The 23,648-nt window shown below is 41.2% G+C and overlaps 1 protein-coding gene and 1 long non-coding RNA gene across 2 annotated transcripts in view; one reads left to right on the forward strand and one right to left on the reverse strand.

The window, feature by feature from the left end:
- The first annotated feature begins 5,180 nt into the window (after window positions 1–5,180).
- LOC143781779 (uncharacterized) lies at window positions 5,181–16,209 on the forward strand. Its single transcript, XR_013216810.1, has 3 exons — window positions 5,181–6,494; window positions 13,811–13,986; window positions 16,077–16,209. It is a non-coding gene; the product is annotated as an uncharacterized LOC143781779 (long non-coding RNA).
- The window catches only part of DNAJB6 (DnaJ heat shock protein family (Hsp40) member B6), a 133,009-nt gene continuing 117,553 nt past the window's right edge, over window positions 8,193–23,648 (reverse strand). The window contains exons 9-10 of the mRNA XM_077268602.1: window positions 16,209–16,406; window positions 8,193–8,821 (exon numbers count right to left, since the gene is read on the reverse strand). Of these exons, the coding sequence (XP_077124717.1) occupies window positions 8,739–8,821; window positions 16,209–16,406 (281 nt within the window). The 3' untranslated portion in view covers window positions 8,193–8,738. The remainder of the gene's footprint in view (window positions 8,822–16,208; window positions 16,407–23,648) is intronic.

Here is a 23,648-nt window from a genome sequence, read left to right on the forward strand (position 1 = left end):
TGAGTAATTGTCTTTTAAAAAGTTGCTCCATCTTTAGAGGTAAAATTGTTATCTAACATTAGGAAATTCATTTTAATGCAGTTTTCTAGTATATTTGCATTAGTAAATACAGTGCCTTGAAAACGTATTCATTCCTTGTGAACTTTTTCCCATTCTTTCTCATTACACCCACAAACTTATATGTATTTTACTGGAATTTTATGTGATATACCAGGACAGGGAAGCAAGTATTTGTAAAGGAAATTAAATTATACATCATTTTCTATTTATTTAAAAAATATAAATCTGTAAATTTGTGACATGCATCGTACAGCATCATGAGAACCAAGGGACACACCAGACATGTCAGGGATAAAGTTGTGGAGAAGAGTAAAGCAGGGTTAGGTTATAAAAAAAGATAACCCAAGCTCAGAACATCTCACAGAGCACTGTTCAACCCATCATTCAAAAATGGAAGGAGTATAACACAACTGCATACCTACAAATGTAGTCCATGGACAATAGTGGCACTGTATCAGGATGAAAATGTCAGTGTTTTCCTTTAAATGTATGATGAAAATGAAAGTTTCAGAAAACAAATCCCTGAAATGGGTCGTGAGCTGCTCACCCTGTAATAAAACCCCCGCACAGCACGCAACCTCTACCCTTCAAGACGTTGCATCGCGCTTGCAGGTGTACAAATGGCAAAAGGCAGAAGTTGTTTTTAGCGGAGATCTTTATTGTAATTACATTATATTAGTCACACGGAATCCTAAATGAATGTTCTCTGCTCTGGAACAGGCTGCACATTGTTCTTGGAAATAAAAAAAAGCAGGTTTTAAATAGAACAAAAATGTTCTTTACTCTCAAAATACAGTAATAACCAGCTTCTCAGCAGCTTTAATACCACGTACTGCACTTATCTCTCCAGCTGATTCTGAACTATGGTTATAGAAAAGCTAGCAGGGCTGGCTAGTCTTCTTTTTTTTTTTTTTTTAAAGCGGATGTATGGGATTAGAAAAACGTAGATGCTTTCTTACAAAACAGTGCCACGACTGTCCATATGTCTGCGGTACTGTAGCCCAGCCCCATTTACTCTGAATGAGATGAGGTGCAGTACCAGACACACCCAATAGGCAAGTGTGGCGCTGCTTCTGGAAGGAGAAGCCATGTTTTTCTAATCCTGTACAACGCAGGTAATGAACATCGGATAAAGCAAAAATACACAAACTAATTGCATGACTGACAATCATATTCACAGTGATAAAACAGCAAAACTTACAAACAGATTAAAAAAACAAAGGTAAAAGTGTGTTGTTTTGATTATAGGAGTGACATGTAAATTCTTATATTTAGTTCCTCGATTAAAGAGGTTATCCACTACTTTTTCTGATACCCGACACACCCGCCGATGAGCTGTTATCGGTGGCGGTCACCGGCCGGAGGTACTCACTTGCTGAGCTGCTCAGTCTTCTAGTAGTGGCCGCAGCTTGGTACTGCACATCCACCTCCTATTCTGCGGCGGCCACTATTAGAAGACAGCCAGCTCCGCAAGTGAGTACTCCCGTCCGGCAACAGCTGATCGGTGGGGTGCTGGGTGTCAGACCCCGACCGATTAGACATTGATGATCTATCCTAAAGATAGGCCATCAATGAAAAAAAGCAGTGGACAGCCTATTTAACGTCAGCAAAAACTTCTCACATATTGCACTTTCCGTTACTCAAGGGATTATCCCACTAATTAAAAGTATCACCGATCCACAGAATAGGTGGTAAATGTATGATCACCAGGACCACCACTGATCATGAGAATGAGGGTCCCACAGTTCCTTGCACGAATAAAGCCACGGTGCACGTGTATCCACCAGCAGCTTGTCCGATAACATTGAATACATGAGTGGTCCCACGTGCACACTGCTGCTCTATTTACAAATTGGATTTTGGGCCCCCCATTTAGTTATCTTTTACAGTCAAATCTCAGCTGTAGAATAGTTTCACTATTGTTTTTCGTCATACGAACAAAGCAGTTATGTAGACCTACCCTGAACGGTTCATTCACATAGAGCCAAGTTTACGACACCTTCGGGAGCTAAAAAGAAAGTACCTGTCAGGGTTATGAGCAGGAGTTGCTGACCTACAGAAGTGGCTGACTTACAGGAGTGGATGGCCTACAGGAGTGGCTGAACTACAGGAATGGCTGACGTACAGGAGGGGATGGCCTACAGGAGTGGCTGACTTGCATGAGTGGATGACCTACAGGAGTGGCTGACTTACAGTGGTGGATGGCCTACGGGAGTCGTTGACTTACATGAGTGAATGACCTACATGAGTGGATGGCCTACAGGAGTGGATGGCCTACAGCAGTGGATGGCCTACAGGAGTGGATGGCCTACAGGAGTGGATGGCCTACAGGAGTTACTGACTTACATGAGTGGATGGCCTACATGAGTTGAAGACTTACAGAAGTGGGTGGCCTACAGGAGTGGATGGCCAACTTAAAAAATGATTGTTCCTAGAACCTAGTGGAAAATAGGACTTTGCAGACATATTAGTTCTTACTGCACAGTAAATAAGTCTTGCTGTACAATTTGTTCTTTTACCTTCATATGTAATGGCAATTTTTTCTGATGGAGCATCCATAAGATCCACACAGATCTGACTACAATCTGAGTATATGGCTTTCAGTTTTACACAATCCATGACGTAATGGCTTTGCTGTGATCTTTCATGACTATTTCATCTTTGTTGCTCCCATTTATGTCATGGGTGAAGTTAGGAAACGTTGATAAAAAAAAAAAAAAAAGTGTGAGCAGAGCCTAAGGGATAGTTCAGGCCACAGCCATCTCTATTGTTCATTTTCTAAAGGCATCAATTCCATCAAAGAATTGGGGTAGGATTAAAAAAAAAATGAATTTTTAACTATCGGTATTTTATTCTCTACTTCTTCCGTAATAGGTTGAACCCAACTTCCTATTGACAGAATGAATTAAATACCAAATCTGAAAGCATGCAGAAAACAAAGGTGCATCACAGGTTGTCAGATGCCAGATGGACGCAACATGTGTGTAATTAGTTGGCAAATAACCAGACAACATTAGGAATATGCGTGCAGTTTCATCCATGACTAAATGTTAGGATTTCATTCATGGGTCTTTTGTTAGAAGCTACTCAAAATGGTTGTATAGGATTGAAAACTCATTCCTGTTTCCTTTTTTTTTAAAAAAATCGCACATTTGTGTATTTAAATGGAGTTCAGCTGCAATAGCCAACGTAACCTCTTGGGCAACCATGACAATTTTTAGAGAATAAAGAAAGCAGCCATAGCTATCTAAGCCTATACATTTTTAATCAAAAATAAGTCATTAAAGATTCTTTTGGAAAAATCTGCGTGAAGTCTTAAAAGATGACATAAATCTTATAGATGATCCTGGTAAGGTTGTGTTATCGTTTCTAGATCTCTGTTCAGTCGCTTGAGCTAAAATGTTGTCACACATGGTACACCTCTCGTCCTCAAAAGCCCCTCTTGGTCTTGGCATTAGGTTCGGTATTATTTGGATCGCTCCCTCACTCCCTACATCCAATGACTTACCCACTCATACAACATCTCCAGAATCCACCATTTTCTTGCGGTTAAAAGTTTTAAAACTCAAAGCTCTCCAAAAACCAAAAAAATAAAACTTCCCACAATGCTACACCAACCTATATCTCCTACCTCATCCTTCTACAAAAACAAACCTATGCTCTCTACTCTGAAACTAGCATCTTCCATAATCTGATCCTCCAACGGCATCTCTAAGACTTTACACACGTTCTCTGAAATGCAATACCCAAACAATCAGGCCAACATAGGTTGTGGCGAATATTACTGGCATCTCAGAATATTAAATACCCCATGTAACGATCTCCTGAAATAAAGTGTTTAGTGAAACTGCTTGTCTATATATAAATTCATGTATTCGATACAGAAAAGAACAGGAACACAAAATTAAAACTTAAAGTTTAAAGTTACCAAATTGAAAACCAAGCCAGAATATAGTTAAAGGGAACCTGACATGTAAAATAATGCAATTAATCTGCAGATATGGGGCTAATCTGCCAGTTAATAGCCTTTTGCCTGCACCGAGAGCCCCGTTGCCTGGAGGAAATTAGCTTTACTCCCCTGACAGTGTTCAGCTTCTGGGCGTCACCGGAACGGTTTCAGTCATTACTCTGTGTATAGAGAGACGTGGCTGTAACCGGGCCCCCGACACTTACTAACAGCAGGGGCCAATGATGAGCTGCTGCTCAGTATGCGCTGGGCGGTGACTGAAACCATGTCAGTCTCAGGCAAAACGCTATTAACCGGCAGATTACCCCATATTTTACGCTACTTCACCACATCTGGAATTTTGTTTTCCACTTTACTATGCAGTAAAATGAATAGTATCATTCAAAAGTACAACTCATCCAGCAAAAGAAACAAGTCTTCTTACATCTATGGGGACAGAAAAATAAAAAAAAAGTTATGGCTCTTGGAAAAAGGGGAGGAAAAAAAATACAAAAATGTGAAGGGGTTAAATGACTGCATGTGATGTGACAAGTCCACTTTTTTGTTGAATTCTTCTGGTACGTAACTTATTTCTGAAGATATTGGGGCCAGTTATTCAAAGTTTTACGCCAGCAAAATGACACAAAAACTTTGAAAAATCACAATATTTTTGCACAATGCATAATTGCGCATATTTTCCGATTTATAGCATGCCAGTTTAGAGCAGCTTAGCGGAAATTGGCTGAGCTGGGGAGGAGTCGGGGCAGGATGAGGCATGGCCACGTCCATCCAATTCATCAACACTCCGGCATTTTGTACGACAAGTCGTCTCGGGTCTTTCCCACCTCTCATTCCAGCCTTACTACACAGGTTTCTTAGCTCATTATTTGGTTTTCCTATACCCATTATTTATCTAGTTGTTGGTTTTTTTTCATATTTTTTGGTATTTATTATGGCATCATTATTGCTTGAGGCTAATTGTGCATCACTATTGTCTGTTGATAACAGAATTATTAGATTATTCTTCTCTATATATAATTCTTTTTGATAATTTGTGTAACAATATTTATGCAGTGATAATTTTTTTCTGGTATTATCCCATTATTGAGTTTTGGGTATAGAACACTCATTACTATATTTGAATTTGATCTCTTTGATCACAAATCTATATTTATCTTATTGTACCTTGTGGAATATTCTGTGAACTATTTGTAACTGGCAGATGAGGGGAGGTGGTGGTAAGTCCCAGACAGGCCATCTGCCCAAACGGGCAAATGCCTGCTGGGCTGCAGCATTGAGCTAAAGTGGGCCACTAGCTACGTTTTTTGGTCTATGGCCCTTTAAGTGCAGGCAGCATGAATGTGCGCACACTCATGACGCTGCCAGAGTGCACACAGGGACTTTACCATATCTGACCAATGGTCATTACCAGCATCAGGAAGTTTTTCTGACGGCAAAGTTCGTGCTCTGCTCTGTTCCCAGTATCCCCATAGAATCAGCTCCGCGTTGCCACCTTTCATCTTCCCCTCATCTCCAGGATCTTGGCAAGTAATTTTTAAGTTGTTCGGTAAGTAAACAAAAAAAAATTAAATAAATTTAGTCCAAAAAACATAAGTGTCACATTATTTTTGGAGTAAGGGCTTGGCAATGTTGAGCAGCATCATGGTAGAACTGGCTAGCACAGGCATGCTGCATGCAGGAGTGATTAATCGATTAGTCAGCACTAAGGAAGTGGTAACTACCTGGTTTGGAAATTAATATAGATTTCTCTTTATTCATTTTTCTTTAGCCATATAGTCACACGTGTGTACTGATGTCATACAAATATCTTCTATTCCTCTAAAAAAAAAAAAAAAAAATCCTGTCTAATTTTACTAAGATTTCAATCTGCTAAAGTGGTTATTCTAGACAATATAATAATTTTTTAACTGTTAAAATAAGAACTATCAAGCAGGTAATTACTCAGATCTCTGGCAGCACAGCAAATCACTGACCGCTCCTGCTGACGATTCTGTGGCTTCTGCTGACGTCAAGTCGACAGAGCAGCTTATTCTCTTCCGCTCTGCTGTGTTGACGGGGTGTGACTGATGTCATGTCGATGTTAAGTCATGCCCCGTTGAAAGAGCAGCCCGGAAGCAGAAGAGCTGCTTTGCTAACCTGGAGCAACTAAATCGCCGGCAGGAGCGGTCAGTGATAGCAATCAGGTAGTCAAGCCGGTTAGCTTTTTTGGTTTATGGAAAATAAATAATTTTGTCCAGGAAAACTCCTTTAATAACTATTGTTCCTTTTTTTGGTTTAGAATAAGAACTTGAAATCTTATCTCAGCCATTTGCTTCTAGCTATGGCGGCATTTTATCCATATTGACCCTGTGGTAGCGATTGTCAGTGGCGGTAACATGAAGACACGCACAGTGAATCTATCAAAATCATTTTCATCATGTTTAAGAATCGAGGGAAGAGCAGTGGACATGAAAATTAAACCAAATTGGTAAGTTGAAGATATTGCAACTTTTTTTATCTTTATTTTTCAAGCCCATTTAAAACGGCTCACGACGTCATTGCACATAGCAATGATTAACGGACCATTCCTGCGGTATAATATCCAAGTACATGTGCTCTAATTTACTAACAATCTGCTTACTCTCAATCAAAAAAAGCGTCTTTTATAGTCATTATACTTGCTTGGATGATGAAGGTGAACTCTGTTTATTAGGTAAAAGATGATTCAGACACTTGGGTTTCATTATTAAATCGCAGCTATTGAGGACTGATCAGAAGGTTTTTTGTTTTTTTTTTTTATTACAGTAAAGCAAACTTATAAGTGGTACCAAAGGGGTTTGGAAATAAACAGAGGTAGAAGCTTACTAATTTAATTTCAATGGTATTAAAGTCAGAGACCTCAAGTTCAATAAAATGATAAAGAGAATTTACTGGCCCATGACAACAGATTTCTCTACATCATGCAGGATATAAATTACAGCATAATGTCCAGTACTGGGCATGGGACCGAGGATCTAATAGCAAAAATTAATTCCACCGTACAAAGCCCATCATCCTTGGCAAAGGGGTGATCCTCTTACATTGAGATGTGAACCATGACCTGATTTTTGTACCCCCATTTGTCAAAATGGCCATGTGGAGAAGGGGTAGTGCTCTTTGGGTTGACAAACGGGCAAATTTAGTAAACCTGAACTGTGGCCCCTCTCTCTTAGCACTTCATTTTACCTGCCACACCGAGATGAGAGATGTTACAGTGGGAACATTTTTTCTTGTAATTACTGGGTATCGGCCCACCCACTCCATGTATTGCAACACCCAACAATTCTCACCCGACCTGTCTCCAGACGATGCTGTTTAATAGTCACCCAATTTACGATTGTAAGAAAATTAAAACAATGTATTGCTACCAACAATCTATGCACTATTCGTGCATAGATTGTTGGTAGCAATACATTGTTTTAATTTTCTTACAATCATAGGGGGGTTCTTTTTATGATTATTATGGTCCAGATTCAAAAAACAATTGTGATCAGCTTCTAAAACCAGAAAAGTTGCAGCGAATCATAAAATTCTCCTGCAGCAGATAGTATAAAAGAAAATGTAGTATTACACGCAGGCATTCGAAGGAATGACTGTCAGTATAATACATGCACAAGTTGTGTCCATCATAACTGGAGAGTTTTAGCTAATAAATCTCTGTCCTGCCTAATAAAGGTTGTTACTGGAACCTCCCAACCAAGGCTGGTTTCACACGTCAATGAAATACAGACCATGAGCAGATCGCAATACTTGGTCCAACCACCATGTCGTTGTCCACTACTCGGATAACCCCTTCTCAGCACCAAGAATGCCAGTGTCGAAAACGGTGGAACGGTGCCCGCACCGGAGGTGAGCCTGGGTGTTATTATTTTACTTGGGGGAAACATAGGGATTGTCCGAGCAGTGGACAACCTCTTTAGTCATATGAGGCTTGGGTCAATAGACCGGACGGTCAGGCTCAGTATTGCGATCCAATCACAGTCCATATTTCACGGGCCTGAACGACCAATTAATGACATCCATGTTAGGACATTTTTCTAAAACAACCTTATTAAGTGTTAGTTTGCAACAGATCACCTAATCAGACGAAACGGTCACATACTAATATACACCCACCTCACAACACAAAATAAAAACGCAGACCATATTCCACATGAACCAGTGTGGCACATTTATTTCCAAGGCAGGGTACACAGATTTTTATTTTTAACAAGCATGGGCAAACCTGTACTACTGCCAACCTAAAAATCCTTCACTACTAAGCATGTTATATACGTTTATGTACCGACTGCTTCATACACTAAAAAAACAAAACAAATGAAAACAAAAATTTCTAGTGCAACCACAATATAACTTAAACCCCTGCAAATTCTGTAAAATAACAAAAGCATTGAACCAATCTCAAGGGCACCGTGATCTATCAGACATCCCGTGAAGACGATTCCCTGTGCTGAGCAGGTTTACATCGGCTGATCACAGCGTAAAGATGGACCAGCAGAGGGAAATTAATCACAGTGTGCAGAACGATGGGCACCAGGCAGGAGCCATCTCTACTCATTTACTTTCAGTCTAATAAAGGTGACAAAGCTTCAAATAAAAATTATATATATACAAAAACAAATAGGTGTTAATGTTGAGGCCATGGAACGGAGGTGCTCTTCGGTGTACGGTATGTAGATCATTTGGGTCCATGTTAGTGGTACGGTTTGGAAGACTTGATTTTCTTCTGCTCCTCTCGGTGCTTCTGCCTCTTCCTCTTGCTTGCTTCTTTATGTCCTGAGGAAAAATGGTCTATGAACAACTTTGGCAGGTTGTAAAGTTTATCATCTACGTTTACGAAATATTGGTGGAAAAACACTGGACGTTATTTTTGTTAACGTCCATTAATTTCAAAACAATTCACCAGTAATTTGACCAATGCAGTCTGAGCTGCTAGTGATCTGCAAATCCATTAAAAGGTTCTGTTCATGTAAGGTGGAAATTCAATCCAATGTTACATCACTAAGGCCGGGGTCACACTTGCGAGTGTGATGCGAGAAACTCGTGCAAATCGATCTCATCAATACCCGGCACTCGGGACCGGAGTGTGTGGCCGCATAGAAATACATGCAGCTCAATGCTCCGGTCCCGAGTGCCGGCAGCAGTGCCGGGACTTGGCGCAAGTTTCTCGTATTCAACTCACAAGTGTGACCCCGGCCTAAAGGTACCTTCACACGGAACGACATCGCTAGCGATCCGTGATGTTGCAGCGTCCTGGCTAGCGATATCGTTTAGTTTGACACGCAGTAGCGATCAGGATCCTGCTGTGATGTCGCTGGTCGCTGAATAAAGTCCAGAACTTTATTTGGTCGTCCGATCGCCGTGTATCGTTGTGTTTGAAAGCAAAAGCAACGATACCAGCGATGTTTTACACTGGTAACCAGGGTAAACATCGGGTTACCAAGCGCAGGGCCGCGCTTAGTAACCCGATGTTTACCCTGGTTACCAGCGTAAAAGTAAAAAAACCAAACAGTACATGCTCACCTGCGCATCCCCCAGCGTCTGCTTCCTGACACTGACTGAGCTCCGGCCCTAAAGTGAAAGTGAAAGTGAAAGCACAGCGGTGACGTCACCGCTGTGCTGTTAGGGCCGGAGCTCAGTCAGTGTCAGGAAGCAGACGCTGGGGGACGCGCAGGTGAGCATGTACTGTTTGTTTTTTTTACTTTTACGCTGGTAACCAGGGTAAACATCGGGTTACTAAGCGCGGCCCTGCGCTTAGCAACCCGATGTTTACCCTGGTTACCCGGGGACCTCGGCATCGTTGGTCGCTGGAGAGCGGTCTGTGTGACAGCTCTCCAGCGATCAAACAGCGACGCTGCAGCGATCGGCATCGTTGTCGCTATCGCTGCAGCGTCGCTTCGTGTGAAGGTACCTTTAGTGAAGGAATCTGAAGATGTCAAATGATGATGACGGAGAAATAGGTAAAATATTAACTCAACTTAAAGGGAACCAGCTGGAGGTTGTATGAGGCAGTGTCTGAGAATTGCATCTAATACAGGGGGAAAAGTTGTGCTCCAATCTACAAAGTTGTGATTTGAGGGAGGATGTGTTAGTAAAAAGCAGAGTGAATCTTAACAGGACTCCTGGGAAAGACAGTAACAGCCAGGCTGCTGGTTAGCAGGACTCTGACTGTCTCTCCTAGGAGACCTGTTAAGATTTACTCTGCTGAAATTTCCTGCTCCAAATCACATGCATGTATTTAAGTACAGTATGTGATTTGCAGCAGGAATGTATTATGTGGTTATCAGTCAAGTCTTGCCGTGCTGGGGTCCTAGGTTAAAATCCCACCCAAGACAACATCTGCAAGGAGTTTGTATGTTCTCCCCGTGTTTGCGTGGGTTTCCTCGGGGTTCTCCGGTTTCCTCCCACACTCCAAAGACATACGGATAGGGAATCTAGATTGTGACAGTGATGATGATATCTGTAAAGCACTGTGGAATTAATGGCGCTACAAAAGCAAGTAAAATAAATAACCTTTATCATAGTGCTCCGCTTTTTTCCTTCTTTCATATGCTGCTCTTATACCCCTAATAGATGCATTTTAAGTCAAAAGTTTTGTCAATAAAAATAAAAATCAGATTTTAGGAACTTTATGAGATTCACTGGTTACCTATATTCTGCCATGATATATATAGGGGTAGGGTGCACTAAATAGCAAATATATAGATATGGTAATACAAAAGGGTGCTACATCCTGTGTAGGACATGTACTGAACTAAGAGCCAAAGAGGAGAAAAAGCACCAATACAGATCGGACGTGCACACCTAGTAGACAAATGAGTATACAGTACAGACCAAAAGTTTGGACACACCTTCTCATTTAAAGATTTTTCTGTATTTTCATAACTATGAAAATTGTACATTCACACTGAAGGCATCAAAACTATGAATTAACACGTGTGGAATTATATACTTAAAAAAGTGTGAAACAACTGAAAATATGTCTTATATTCTAGGATCTTGAAAGTAGCCACCTTTTGCTTTGATGACTGCTTTGCACACTCTTGGCATTCTCTTGATGAGCTTCAAGAGGTAGTCACCGGGAATGGTTTTCACTTCACAGGTGTGCCCTGTCAGGTTTAATAAGTGGGATTTCTTGCCTTATAAATGGGGTTGGGAGCATCAGTTGTGTTGTGCAGAAGTCTGGTGGATACACAGCTGATAGTCCTACTGAATAGACTGTTAGAATTTGTATTATGGCAAGAAAAATGCAGCTAATAAAGAAAAACGAGTGGCCATCATTACTTTAAGAAATGAAGGTCAGTCAGTCCGAAAAATTGGGAAAACTTTGAAAGTGTCCCCAAGTGCAGTGGGAAAAACCATCAAGCACTACAAAGAAACTGGCTCACATGAGGACCGCCCCAGGAAAGGAAAACCAAGAGTCACCTCTGCTTCTGAGGATAAGTTTATCAGAGTCACCAGCCTCAGAAATCGCAGGTTAACAGCAGCTCAGATTAGAGACCAGGTCAATGCCACACAGAGTTCTAGCAGCAGACACATCTCTACAACAACTGTTAAGAGGAGACTTTGTGCAGCAGGCCTTCATGGTAAAATAGCTGCTAGGAAACCACTGCTAAGGACAGGCAACAAGCAGAAGAGACTTGTTTGGGCTAAAGAACACAAGGAATGGACATTAGACCAGTGGAAATCTGTGTTTTGGCCTGCTGAGTCCAAATTTGAGATCTTTGGTTCCAACCACCGTGTCTTTGTGCGACGCAGAAAAGGTGAACGGATGGACTCTACATGCCTGGTTCCCACCGTGAAGCATGGAGGAGGAGGTGTGATGGTGTGGGGGTGCTTTGCTGGTGACACTGTTGGGGATTTATTCAAAATTGAAGGCATACTGAACCAGCACGGCTACCACAGCATCTTGCAGCAGCATGCTATTCCATCCGGTTTGAGTTTAGTTGGACCATCATTTATGTTTCAACAGGGCAGTGACCCCAAACACACCTCCAGGCTGTACAAGGGCTATGTGACCAAGAAGGAGAGTGATGGGGTGCTACGCCAGATGACCTGGCCTCCACAGTCACCAGACCTGAACCCAATCGAGATGGTTTGGGGTGAGCTGGACCGCAGAGTGAAGGCAAAAGGGCCAACAAGTGCAAAGCATCTCTGGGAACTCCTTCAAAATTGTTGGAAGACCATTCCCGGTGACTACCTCTTGAAGATCGTCAAGAGAATGCCAAGAGTGTGCAAAGCAGTCATCAAAGCAAAAGGTGGCTACTTTGAAGAACCTCGAATGTAAGACAATTTCAGTTGTTTCACACTTTCTTGTTAAGTATATAATTCCACATGTGTTAATTCACAGTTTTGATGCCTTCAGTGTGAATGTACAATTTTCATAGTCATGAAAATACAGAAAAATCTTTAAATGAGAAGGTATGTCTAAACTTTTGGTCTGTACTGTATGTTGTTAGATTCTTCTAAGCAATGCTGGCTGTGGTTTGATAACCACTTGTGTCCAGCAGCACCTTCCCCAGCTCTAAACAGTCCCTCAAACCATTCAAACATGGCTTGCTATTGTCTGGTCTGTACTGACTAGTACCGCACTAACTAAGCTGTGCCGACCAATTTAGTTTTTTTCCCCAGAAAGTTGCATATAATTCTTACTAAATACTTGGAAATAATCCAACTAATTGTGTCCCCTTCCTCAAAACATTTCTTCAGGTTGTGCATGATGGTACATGTGCCAAATCTCTCAAGTCACTAAATCTTTTTTGGGAAATGTAATGGTTCATAAAGCAAAGTCCTACTGTCTTCTGATGCAGAAGAAAAAGCAAATCATGCAGAACCTTTTCTTCCATTCTAAAAACTGATATATAACGGAACAAAGATGGGCCAAATAATAATCTACGGGGTCCTCAACTTCTGTTTGAAAACAATCCATTTTTGACACTAAACGGGTTGTTCCCTATTACAAAATCATCCTCCACTGGCTGTAGTTTGTTACTCACTGTCTCTCGGTCCAATGCCGAGTCTCTGGCGCTGATCTTGGTGACTGGTATGGGCCACAACACTGACGTTACATCAAGAGCCAATTGGTGAGCTCAGCGGCTCTGTAGGGGGAGTTTACACTCATGACATGATATCAGCGATGCAGACCATACCGGAAGCCGGAGCTGCACCAGACACTCAGGGCTCCATTAGGAGACCTTAAAATTTGTTACCTTACAAGGTTTTCTGAAAAGGGATAACCCCTTTAATTCCATTTAGAATTAATAGAAAGTTCAAATGGAAATGTGAGCATAGTCCAACATGAAAAAGGAGGAAAACTTACATAAGGCAACTATAAATCACCTCTGGTTTTTGTTTTTATTAAATGGCGTACTGTCTGATAGATGACGTGATAGTCGTCCACTTCCATAGTGTTCTCACAACTCAATGGATTACAATATGTCATGCAAGGAGGCATTACTGGGATTTAGGATAAATGGAGGCAGCAATGCGAGTCGTTGCTTTTTTAAGATGTCTTGCAGTTAGTATTTCTGTTATGGAGTCATACATACAAGCTTATCTCCAGAAAATACATATACAGGCATCTTACACATGTATGCATCTTCAATAAGGAGTCTAAGAGGCAGATACAGAATATATAACTATATCAAGTCTGATTCTGTTCTCCGCACCTGGGAGTTTCGTGGCCTGAAGTATCACCTGTCGCTGCTGACTTCTTATACTGATAGTGAGCGTCCCTTACACTTTAGACTTGCTATATGTTCATAGGGAGAAATATCGTAAGGAAAGAGGATAAGAACGGACGGAACAGCTCTAGGAAGGGATTAACGAATAACAAGAAATAAGCCGACAGGGAGAAAAACGCACCAATTCCACTTTGCTCCTCGACACTAGTAAAGAAATGTGCCATTCCAGAACCACACGGGGGTGAGACTCATGTCATGGTAAGAAACGTGGGATGCACAAGTCCAACCTGGATTACTAAGGTGGGATTCAGAAATAGAGCGATTTGCATATCAGAAGCCAAAAACTAGAGGAATCTTCATTGATCAGTTAATGCAGCCAACAATCTGTAGCCAGACTATAGGATGCGGATTGTGGTAGAACGGCAGGTATTACATACAATTTTGCCATAGATTTTTGTGTTGTTGGAATAGAACTGTAAATTTATTTTAAAATGGAACATCGTGGTATATATACATATATTTATGTGGAATTTTTCCTGCAGATTTACATCGCAGAGTCTGTGCCACAAATATGCTGCAACTTACAGTACAATATTTGTGGAAGAGTTTTTCTAGACCGCATACCCGAAAAATTGAAATTTCCCCTGCAGATCTGGCCATACAAAGCGGATTTCAATATAAGCAGCGTCGTTGTTTTTGAGCATTTTGTAACAACAATTTACAAACTTCTCCAGTGGATGTGAATGGTAAAAACAAATTCTACAATCACATCCATAAGTAATGTACTGTTTTTGAATTTCTCCCGGATCCACAGCAAAACCATTGACTTTTTGTTAACCTCCTTGCAGATTCTGCATGGAAATCCAAACTGGGGATTGTTTGTGAATAATTTCCATAGCAAATATGCAAAGAAGATGCTACATCTGGACCTACACTTAAGGTGGATGTTCCTACGGCTTGGAATTTTAGCAGCAAAAAATCCGGAGGAATACTTCAATTTTTTTTTAATTGCAGGTTCCACCTTCTGCATATTAAGTCCACACACCTCGGGTCAATATCAGTTGTGAATTTCTTCCAATATTAGATCTGATATTTAAGCCTCATTCACTTTGCTGGTATCATATACTTCTGCATGCAAATCTGCAGTCCATCGGTCCCGTCAGAACATACCCTTAAATTGTGTTTTCTTAAAGAAGAACTCCCATGAATATTTTTCCATTAAATCTGTCTGTATATTCATGTAGTGTATTAATATACTTGCCTTCTGTCGCTCTCTTTAGTGTCCAGCGACGTTCTGCTCTTCTTCTCAGTGACGTCACTGCTCTGCAAACTCTCCGAATCGCACTGTGCGTGACCCAGAAGTGGCTTTTACAATGTAAGCCTATGAAGCGTCAGAACAAAGCATCATAGACTTAACATTGTAAAAGAGACGTCTGGCTCATGCATACAGCAGAGAGTGGACCAGGTATTGTTAAGTGGGGTGATGTCACTGAGAAGAGGAGCAGAATGGTGCTGGATTCCTGAGAAAGAGGCGGTACGCGATTGTATTAATATACTCACACTACCCTACATGCACATATGCAGAGATTTCATGAAAAAAATATTCATGAGAGGTCGTCTTTAACACCTTATAGTGGTTAGATCCTTTTTTTATCGAGTCCCCTCACATGTATGAGGTTAGGAGAATGTGCAATCAGCCTGTAATGCTTTACATTTCTACTTACATTGGGGATGTCACTGTCAGGACAACTAACATATACGGTATACTGTCCTTTTAGGTGGGTTGCTAGCTAGGGAATGACAGTTTGTAAGTTCCATTTATTAGCCTGTCTAAACAGGTTGAAAATCACCAAATGAACAAACAAAACGCTTGCTCGTTGGGTTTGATGAATTTTTAGTAGGCCTGAAAATCATTGGTATTTGTAGCACAGTCCTGTGTAAACTTAAGGAGGTTAGCTACTGCTTTTTTTTTCATGTCTTCAGGATAGGCTTTTAACTCTGATGGCCACAGCCGGGTACTGCAGATTCACAAGAATAGGCGATGGATCTGCAGTACCAGGCCGCGGCCACTATAGAAATGATGGAGCTGTTGTGTTCTGGCGGCGACGGTAACAGCTAACTTGGGGTTGTCATGTGTGGCACCGCCACTGATCAGATATTGATTGACCTATCCTTGCGATAGGCATCAGTAAAAAAAAAAAAAGTAGTGGCCAACCTCTAACTTCCTTTTGAAACCTTTATAAATGGATTACTGTAACACTGTACACAATATCTCTAGGAACACTCGAAGAACAATAAGTTATGTTTCTGACAGCTGTAAAATCCATGTTTTTCCTCACTGTTTGTAGACATGGAAACCTGGTATTACAGCAGGATGCAGCAGCGCTTGTGGCTTTTCTCTGGCAGAGTTGTGCATTTACTTGTCTGGCTGATACACACATCATTATCTACAACCTCCTCTCCACTCTCTCTTTGCACACCTGAGGAATAAAGATGAGAATCCCCAAAGAGGTTTGTGCCCCGCAGCCGGTCCTCCTCCTCCTCATCACTAATGTAGGTGTGACCATTCCTGGATAGGCCAGTAGATTTGTGAGTTCTGGAAGATCTACTGCTGGACGGCAAAGCATTCTGTCCACGACGTCTGCATTCTTCTGCAAGGCCTAGTTCATCAGCTACACCTAATCGAGAAAAAAAAAGGGAGAGGAGAGAATGATAAAAGCTTAGATAGATCATATCGAAATGTTGTGGGAGAAGATGGAAATATTTTCAAGGATCTTCACAGGTGGCCATTTAAATGATTCGCGTTAATAATGAAAATCTCATTTGATCCCCATAAAAATACTAATGAAACAATAAATTGTAAAGTAAATAAATGTAAAGCTTATACAATCACCTAAACCAAATATATGGGTACAGACAGTTGAGAGTTAGAACAAACAACGATACCCAGTACATAGTAAGAATAAATGTGTTCTACACAGTGCCAGGTTAGGGTGGTCTGGGACTCGTGGGCCCAAGCTATGGCTTCAGTAAGGATCAATTTATGGTAATCCTTAGGGGCAAATCTCCAAAGTCAGCTTCACATGGTGCTGTCTTGTCCTGGACCTCATAAGACTTATTTTCAAGTGGAGAAATTATCTGGTGGGTCAGTATGATCCTGAATTGTATGTTTGTGTTACTTTCTATGGCCTCTCACCTTGTCAACTGCTATACTACCCCAAAATAGCTGTGTGTGGGTGGGCTTCTCTTCATTTTGGAAAATGTTCAGTGTTATGTGACAAGCCTTATTAACGTATAGCGTAGTTAGCGCTAATGGGTGGCATTAAGAGAAAAACAAAAACAAAACACACACTTTCTTCCTACCAACTTGCATGTAATTTTTCCAGGGATCATTGTCAGGCCTATCAGTCTTAATGTACCAGTTCCCCACTCACATGCTACCTTAGAACATCAAAACCGCCCCTTCAAACCTGCATTGTCGTTTGCCTTAAAACAGCACTTGTCATACTGGAGGGTATGAGGGGCTCAACGTGCAGACCAAAAAAGTTGTGTCTGCACAACTTTTTCGTCAACGGATTGTTGCTGGATCCGTTCCGACAGATCACTACTAAACATGTGAACATACCCTGTGTTACATCTGTTCACGACGGAAGCCTTATACTGAAGTCAGACAAACGAGTTGGCCAACAGTATTTGTACAGAGGCTTCCAGACTCTCCGATGACAGGTGATTTGGGGGGAGATACGGATGCAACATGTTTGGGACTACCTTTTGTTTTTGGAGCGATACATTACTTCCACAGGAGTCTGGCAGCAGCTCTCTGATATAACGCAAAGAACTCGGTAAAGCTAGCCTTCCTGTGTATGGAGGAGTCGGGAGAGATCGCCGTGTATGGGGTTAGCCTATCGGCCAACAGCTACTGTCTTTGGGTCCCTTACATGACAGAAGAAGCAGATTCTTACAGTACACAGTGGGTAAGACCACTTTTACCAAGTATCATTTATTGTGAAGATAATGCCCATGCAATAAACCTGATTTGTAGGAGTGTTCTTTGCACTTATGGCTCATATATAAGACTATAGATATCTCATGAATGAATAACTCATAATCAAGATAGAACAAGTTTCATTTAATCAGCAAAAATGGGGAAAGACTTCCTTAGAAATGTCATAAATTAATTTCTGCCATCTAGAGAGCATTCAACGCTCAGGTAGAGCAAGACAGTGCTCCAGAGGGTCAAGAGAGCTGCCGACTGACGAGTCAGTGAAACTTGTGCATGAATCATCTCATTTCTCAACATATTCAATATGCAGAGTAAGATTTCACACGGCGTGAAAGATCTCACTTCATACAACAGAAATCTAATAACCTCGCTGTAATGAATGCCGATCCATTGGCTACAAGGCAGGTTTTAGGGCAGAATTGGATAATATTCCAGTTTTGAATGAGTTGAAGCAAATGACAGCACTAATGATGCGGGATAGGTGGTTAAAATATGAACAGGAAGACCCTAAGGGTCACATTTTTATGTTGATATATTAGGTTATGTCCAGAGTTTTGAGGCTCTTTTTTTTTTTAATTTATTTTTATTTTTTTTTAAAGAGGACATTTCACTATTTTCTTTTATTTGTAGCTGCCCCTCTCATAATAAAGTGGCTAAAAAAAAGCTGATTAAAACATTTTCCTTTTTCTCCATTGCGGACATGTTATCTTCTGAATTCTATTGTGCCCACTATGCCAGAATACCTGTTAAACCAAGGAGGCGTTAGTGGATATTATTTACTGGGGGCATTTACTTTTTCCAATCATAAAAAGGCGACGTCATACAAGAAAAAAAAAAAAAAGAAAGAAAAAAAAGGAACAGTCCACGGAAAATGTCAAAACCAGGCTTTTTCGGCGTGATCTTTTGAAACGGAGGTGTTTCATACGATCATGCTGAGACCTCCTCGCTACTGTCGTTTCTTGTTATTACAGTGCTGGGAGAGAAGAGCTGCAGAATTAGTGCTACAGCCGTGAAGAGCATCATGCAAGCAGGATTTGTCACAAACAACGCTCTGGACATGCTACAGGTATTTGTGAATACTGTAATTCTTCTTATTCCCCCAATACATGTAGTACATCCAGGGCGTTGTATGTGACAAACGCTGTCCACACGATGCCCTCTCTGCTCGTGCGGTCTCATGCAGCTCTTCTCCTACCTCTGTAATGACAGACCGATGGGAGTGAGGAGTTCCCAGTATGACCAAGTGAGAAAATCGGTCTCACCAAATCAAGCTGAAGAAGAATGGTTTTGTTATTTTCTGTGGGTATTTTCTTGCATGAGGCTATATACAGAGTCTTTTTCTGAGTTTTTTTTTTAGCTGAAACTGAGATGAAACTCGACATTTGACGAGTTTTGACATTTGATGGAGGATTTGGAAATTTTCCGCTCCAAAAATCCCTCGAAAAACTCTTTGTGCACATGGCCTGACATTGCCTTTTTATGGCAAATAAGCACCCGCAAGGAAGAATCTCAACGTCCCCTTGGTTGAAAGCAAAGTTGGCACATCGATAAGATTCAGAAGCCAATGCATCCACAATAGAGTGGAGAATGGAGCCACTTTATAATGAAAGTTACAAACAAAAAAAAAAAAGAAGATTGAAATGTCTTCCTTATTAAGGCCATCTACCACCTCTGCATTGTATAGTTATAACTAGTGATGAGCGAGCACGCTTGTGTGCCGAGGGTCTTCGGGTGCTTGAAAAATATATTCGAGTCCCCGCGGCTGCATGTCTCACGGCTGTTTAACAGCTGGAACACATGCAGGGATTGCCTGTCCATGTGACGTGGCTGTCAAACATATGTTTTGGGAGCCCCACGATTTCATAAACGCAAGATTTCTATCTGCGTCAGAGATGCGCCATATGGCGGCACAGTTTGGGGGTCTCTGTGCACGCTTTATGTAGAGGGAGCGTGCATATTTTAACTGAAAAAAACAGGATCTATGATACAAAGGGTTTCAACTATACAATAAGCTACTATCCTTGTGCTCAAAAAAGGTGTCCCATCATAAGCAGGAAGTCAGTGCGAGACACAACTAGTAGGAAGATAAAGGTGACTGGATCCAAGAGTCGCTATGATAAAGCATGATGCATGTAAGATTTCATCACAGATCTCCTCTATGAAAGCCCTGTAGGACATGGAGCCGCCGTCCTACTAATCATCCAGTACATCCAATTATAGGCATGTGTTTAGTAATGGCGTATTACCATTTCCAGATTTACACATACAGTACATCTATCTTTAGTTCTAGGTCTTCGGGATCCGGATGCTTAGTTACCATAGCAACACGAAGGAAGACTACAATTACAGCGAGCACCGGCAGCGAGGAGAAGAGCGGCGCCCACACTAGCGTTTAACCCCTTTATTTGTAGACGTGGGTTCTGTAAATATTGTACAGTTGTCAGTGTATCAGTTATAGTTAGTAAACGTAATGCTCGTACAGCTCGGCGTGGCTTATGAATAAGACCTCGGTGACGCTCCGTAATCAGCTGCCATCGAGTCAGTGCTCAGCCGGTACATACCCCACTGCTCAGGGAACCCAAAACCATGTCTTAAGTGGTATGATAGTCAGGTAGTGAATTTCCTCCACAAACTCCACCGAATACCTGCTAGCAGAAGACATGGACACTTATCAGCTCTGTACATGAGTGTCCTCCAAGCCCCGCTCTCATTGGAATATAACCCAGTGGGCCCAAACCTACGGCTTTGTAATTGCTGTAACACTACAACTCTCAGCATGCCCCAAGTCCTCCATTCCCTCCAAACATGTCCATCACACTTGTGGAGTATGAAGACGACAGGACCTGTTAGGGCTCGCTCACTCTGCCGTACAACATGGCCGAGACCTATGTGATGTTTTATCAGATAACACTCGGCCCAATAGAGACAATGAAGAAATTAAGTTCTCCGTCTTCTCTGCACCTGTGCTCCAATTCTTTCATGAGAGAGAATTGGATCACACTAAAGGGGACGTTTGGCTAAAACTCTGAGCTTGATCTGAGTGACATTAGCGTAATCGGCCCAATTCACTAGCATGACAGAATCAACAGCTGTGTGACCCAACCCCAGCCTTAAGAGAAATTCAGGCCCCTATTGTACTAACCCTACGCAAAAACCGAGTAGTCAAATGTTTTGGTGGCTGTAAGTTTAGGGTGTGTTACATTTGTATTCCTGAATCCTTACTTTTAATATTTCATCCCACCAATCTGTAGATCTCACCCTCTATTATAGAACGTTGGGTCATGTGATTTCCTGTCTGGCAACCAGTCGTGTCCATGCACCAACATGTAGACAGGAAGTCAGTTTCTGACCTGCAGGATGACATCACCTATCCTGATGGCTCTCAGAGATGGACTTTATCCTGTACGAACCCCCAGGTTCTCAACTATTCACAAGAAAATATTATTGATTTCTCTACAACTCTTCAACCAGCTAGAATTCAGACACGAAGTCTCATTAAAAGGTAGCTTAAAAGGATTCCATATACAGTACCAGTCAAATGTTTGGACACACCTGTTCATGTAATGGTTTTTCTTATTAGAATTTGCACATTGCAGATATCAACTGAAGGTGGAAAACTTTTTCTCTAATGACCGCTTTACACCCCTCTTAGCATTTTCTCAATCTGCTTCACCACAGTCACCTTGAATGACTTACAATTGACAGAAATGCCTTGTCAACAATTAATTTGTGGAACCATTCTCCTTCAGAAAGTGTTTATGACCATCAGTTATATTTTGCAGAGGTAGTGAGCACCATACAGTGCTGAGCTCTGTTTCACAACTGTTCCAGGCAGGATATGGCAAGAATAAGTCAATTAAATAAAGCAAAACCAACAGTCATTACTTTAAGACATGAAGGTCAGTGAATTCAGAAAATTGCTAGAACCTTAAAGGCATCCTTAAGTGCAGTCATGAAAACCATCATGATGACGCTGCCTCTCATGAGAACAACCTCAGAAAGGAAGGTCAAGAATTACCTCTGGTAACTGATGAACTTATCCTCTGCAGCAGCCTGAGAAAATGCGAATTTACAGGTCCTCAGATAAGAGTCCTCACATGTAATGCATAGACATCAAGAAGAAGACACATTGGCCAGCTTTTGTGGTTAAAGTGCTGGAAATAAGTAATTTCTGAGGACCACAAAGATAGGAGAGTTGTTTAGAACAAGCAACACAAGGATTGGACATTACATCAGTAGAAATCTGTACTGCGGTCTGAGGAGTCAGTTTGAAGATTATGGTACCAACCACCATCTATTTGTGTGACAAAAGATGTGAGTAGTGACCACTGTTAATCATGGAGGGGGAGGTTTGGAGGTCTTTTTCTGCCAACACTGACAATATTTTATTCCACATTCAAGGCATACTTACCATGCATTCAAAATCCCATCCGGTTTGCACTTAGTTGGACCATTATTTATGTTGCAACAGGATATTGACCCAAAAAACACCACCAAGTGACCAATGAGTGGGATGGAGAGTTGTACCAGATGACATGGCATCCACAATTAACAGACTACCCAATTGATGTGGTTTCAGTTGAGGAGGATACAGAGTGAAGGCAAAGCAGCCAACAAGTGCTTGGCAACTCCTTCAAAACTGCTGGAAAGCCACTCAAGGTGACTGAAAAACAACTGCTTGAGAGAATGCAAAGAGTATAAAATGGTGATCAAAGTAAAAGAAGGTCCCTTTGAGGAATCTAACATATATTCTGGCTTGTTTCCCCAAGTGTGTATCACTGCTTTATTTCGATATGTGCCCCATTGTGATTTTGCTGCCTTCAGTCTAAATCTACAGTGTATACATTCCAATACCAAGACACACCATTGTACAAAAAGGTATGTTCAAAGTTTTGACCGATACTGTATTTTAGACCATAGTCAGCTAAATTGGCAATTTTTGGACAGACAACCACTTAATTATATATACAGTATTATATACCCTAATACTTAGAGATATTTTCACCCCTGACATACTTTGGGGGGTGAAAAGTATAAGGCATATTGGATTTCAACATGCCAATCTTTTGTTTTTAGGGGAGATAAGCTAATGCCAGTCATGTCTAGAAGTCTACACCCATTCCCCCATTCAGAAAACATCAAAATACTAATGGAGAGGGGTTAGGCAAATTAACATTCTCTGACTAAATGTATGTGTACAATTTTACTAGATATTCTTCCCAGTTAACAAACAAAGGCCTTCTTCGTGGATATGTAAAGCTGGCCATACACATATGATATCTGAAGGCCAAGTGCTCTCTCACCTGACTCCGAAAATACATCAACAGTGGGCCATGCTGGACATTAACGTATATGGGAAAGGCAAGAGAAGAGAAGGCTGCTGCCAAACAGCTATGGCGGCGGCTTATTTTCTGAATAAAGAAAGGGTCGGGCATTAAAATTCAAAATTACTGTCCCTGATCTCCCCCAACATCCTCTGTCGGGAGAGTCGGGAGGCCCAAATACACATTAGACTGTCAACAGCTTTGGCCGACATTAATATTGCCTCCAATACAATAAGACAATATCAAGTTATTGTTAGAAATTCAACCGCATCTCTCACTGAACACTGCTCACGTCTATGACCATATTTTGCCATTTCTTCAATAGAAGGAGGACTGATATTTGCTCTGGATGCTTTTCAGCATTTTTCTGAAGTTACATCCACTGTTTTCCCTTTCAGGAATGAACAGAAATAAAAAGAATAAATATAAACGTACAATTACCAGCGTCTATGTAGCTAAATGATCTGCAAGAGTGAATGCAGGGCAGAACTTTTTCAGAAGGTTTTACAAGAGTATTATTTTAATTTCAAAGCAGCAGCAAATCTAAAGATGAAAGTTCATGAAATAAAAGCTTATATTACACTGGTCATTAT

Source organism: Ranitomeya variabilis, chromosome 6, assembly GCF_051348905.1.
Source record: "Ranitomeya variabilis isolate aRanVar5 chromosome 6, aRanVar5.hap1, whole genome shotgun sequence".
Taxonomy (NCBI): Eukaryota; Metazoa; Chordata; class Amphibia; order Anura; family Dendrobatidae; genus Ranitomeya; species Ranitomeya variabilis.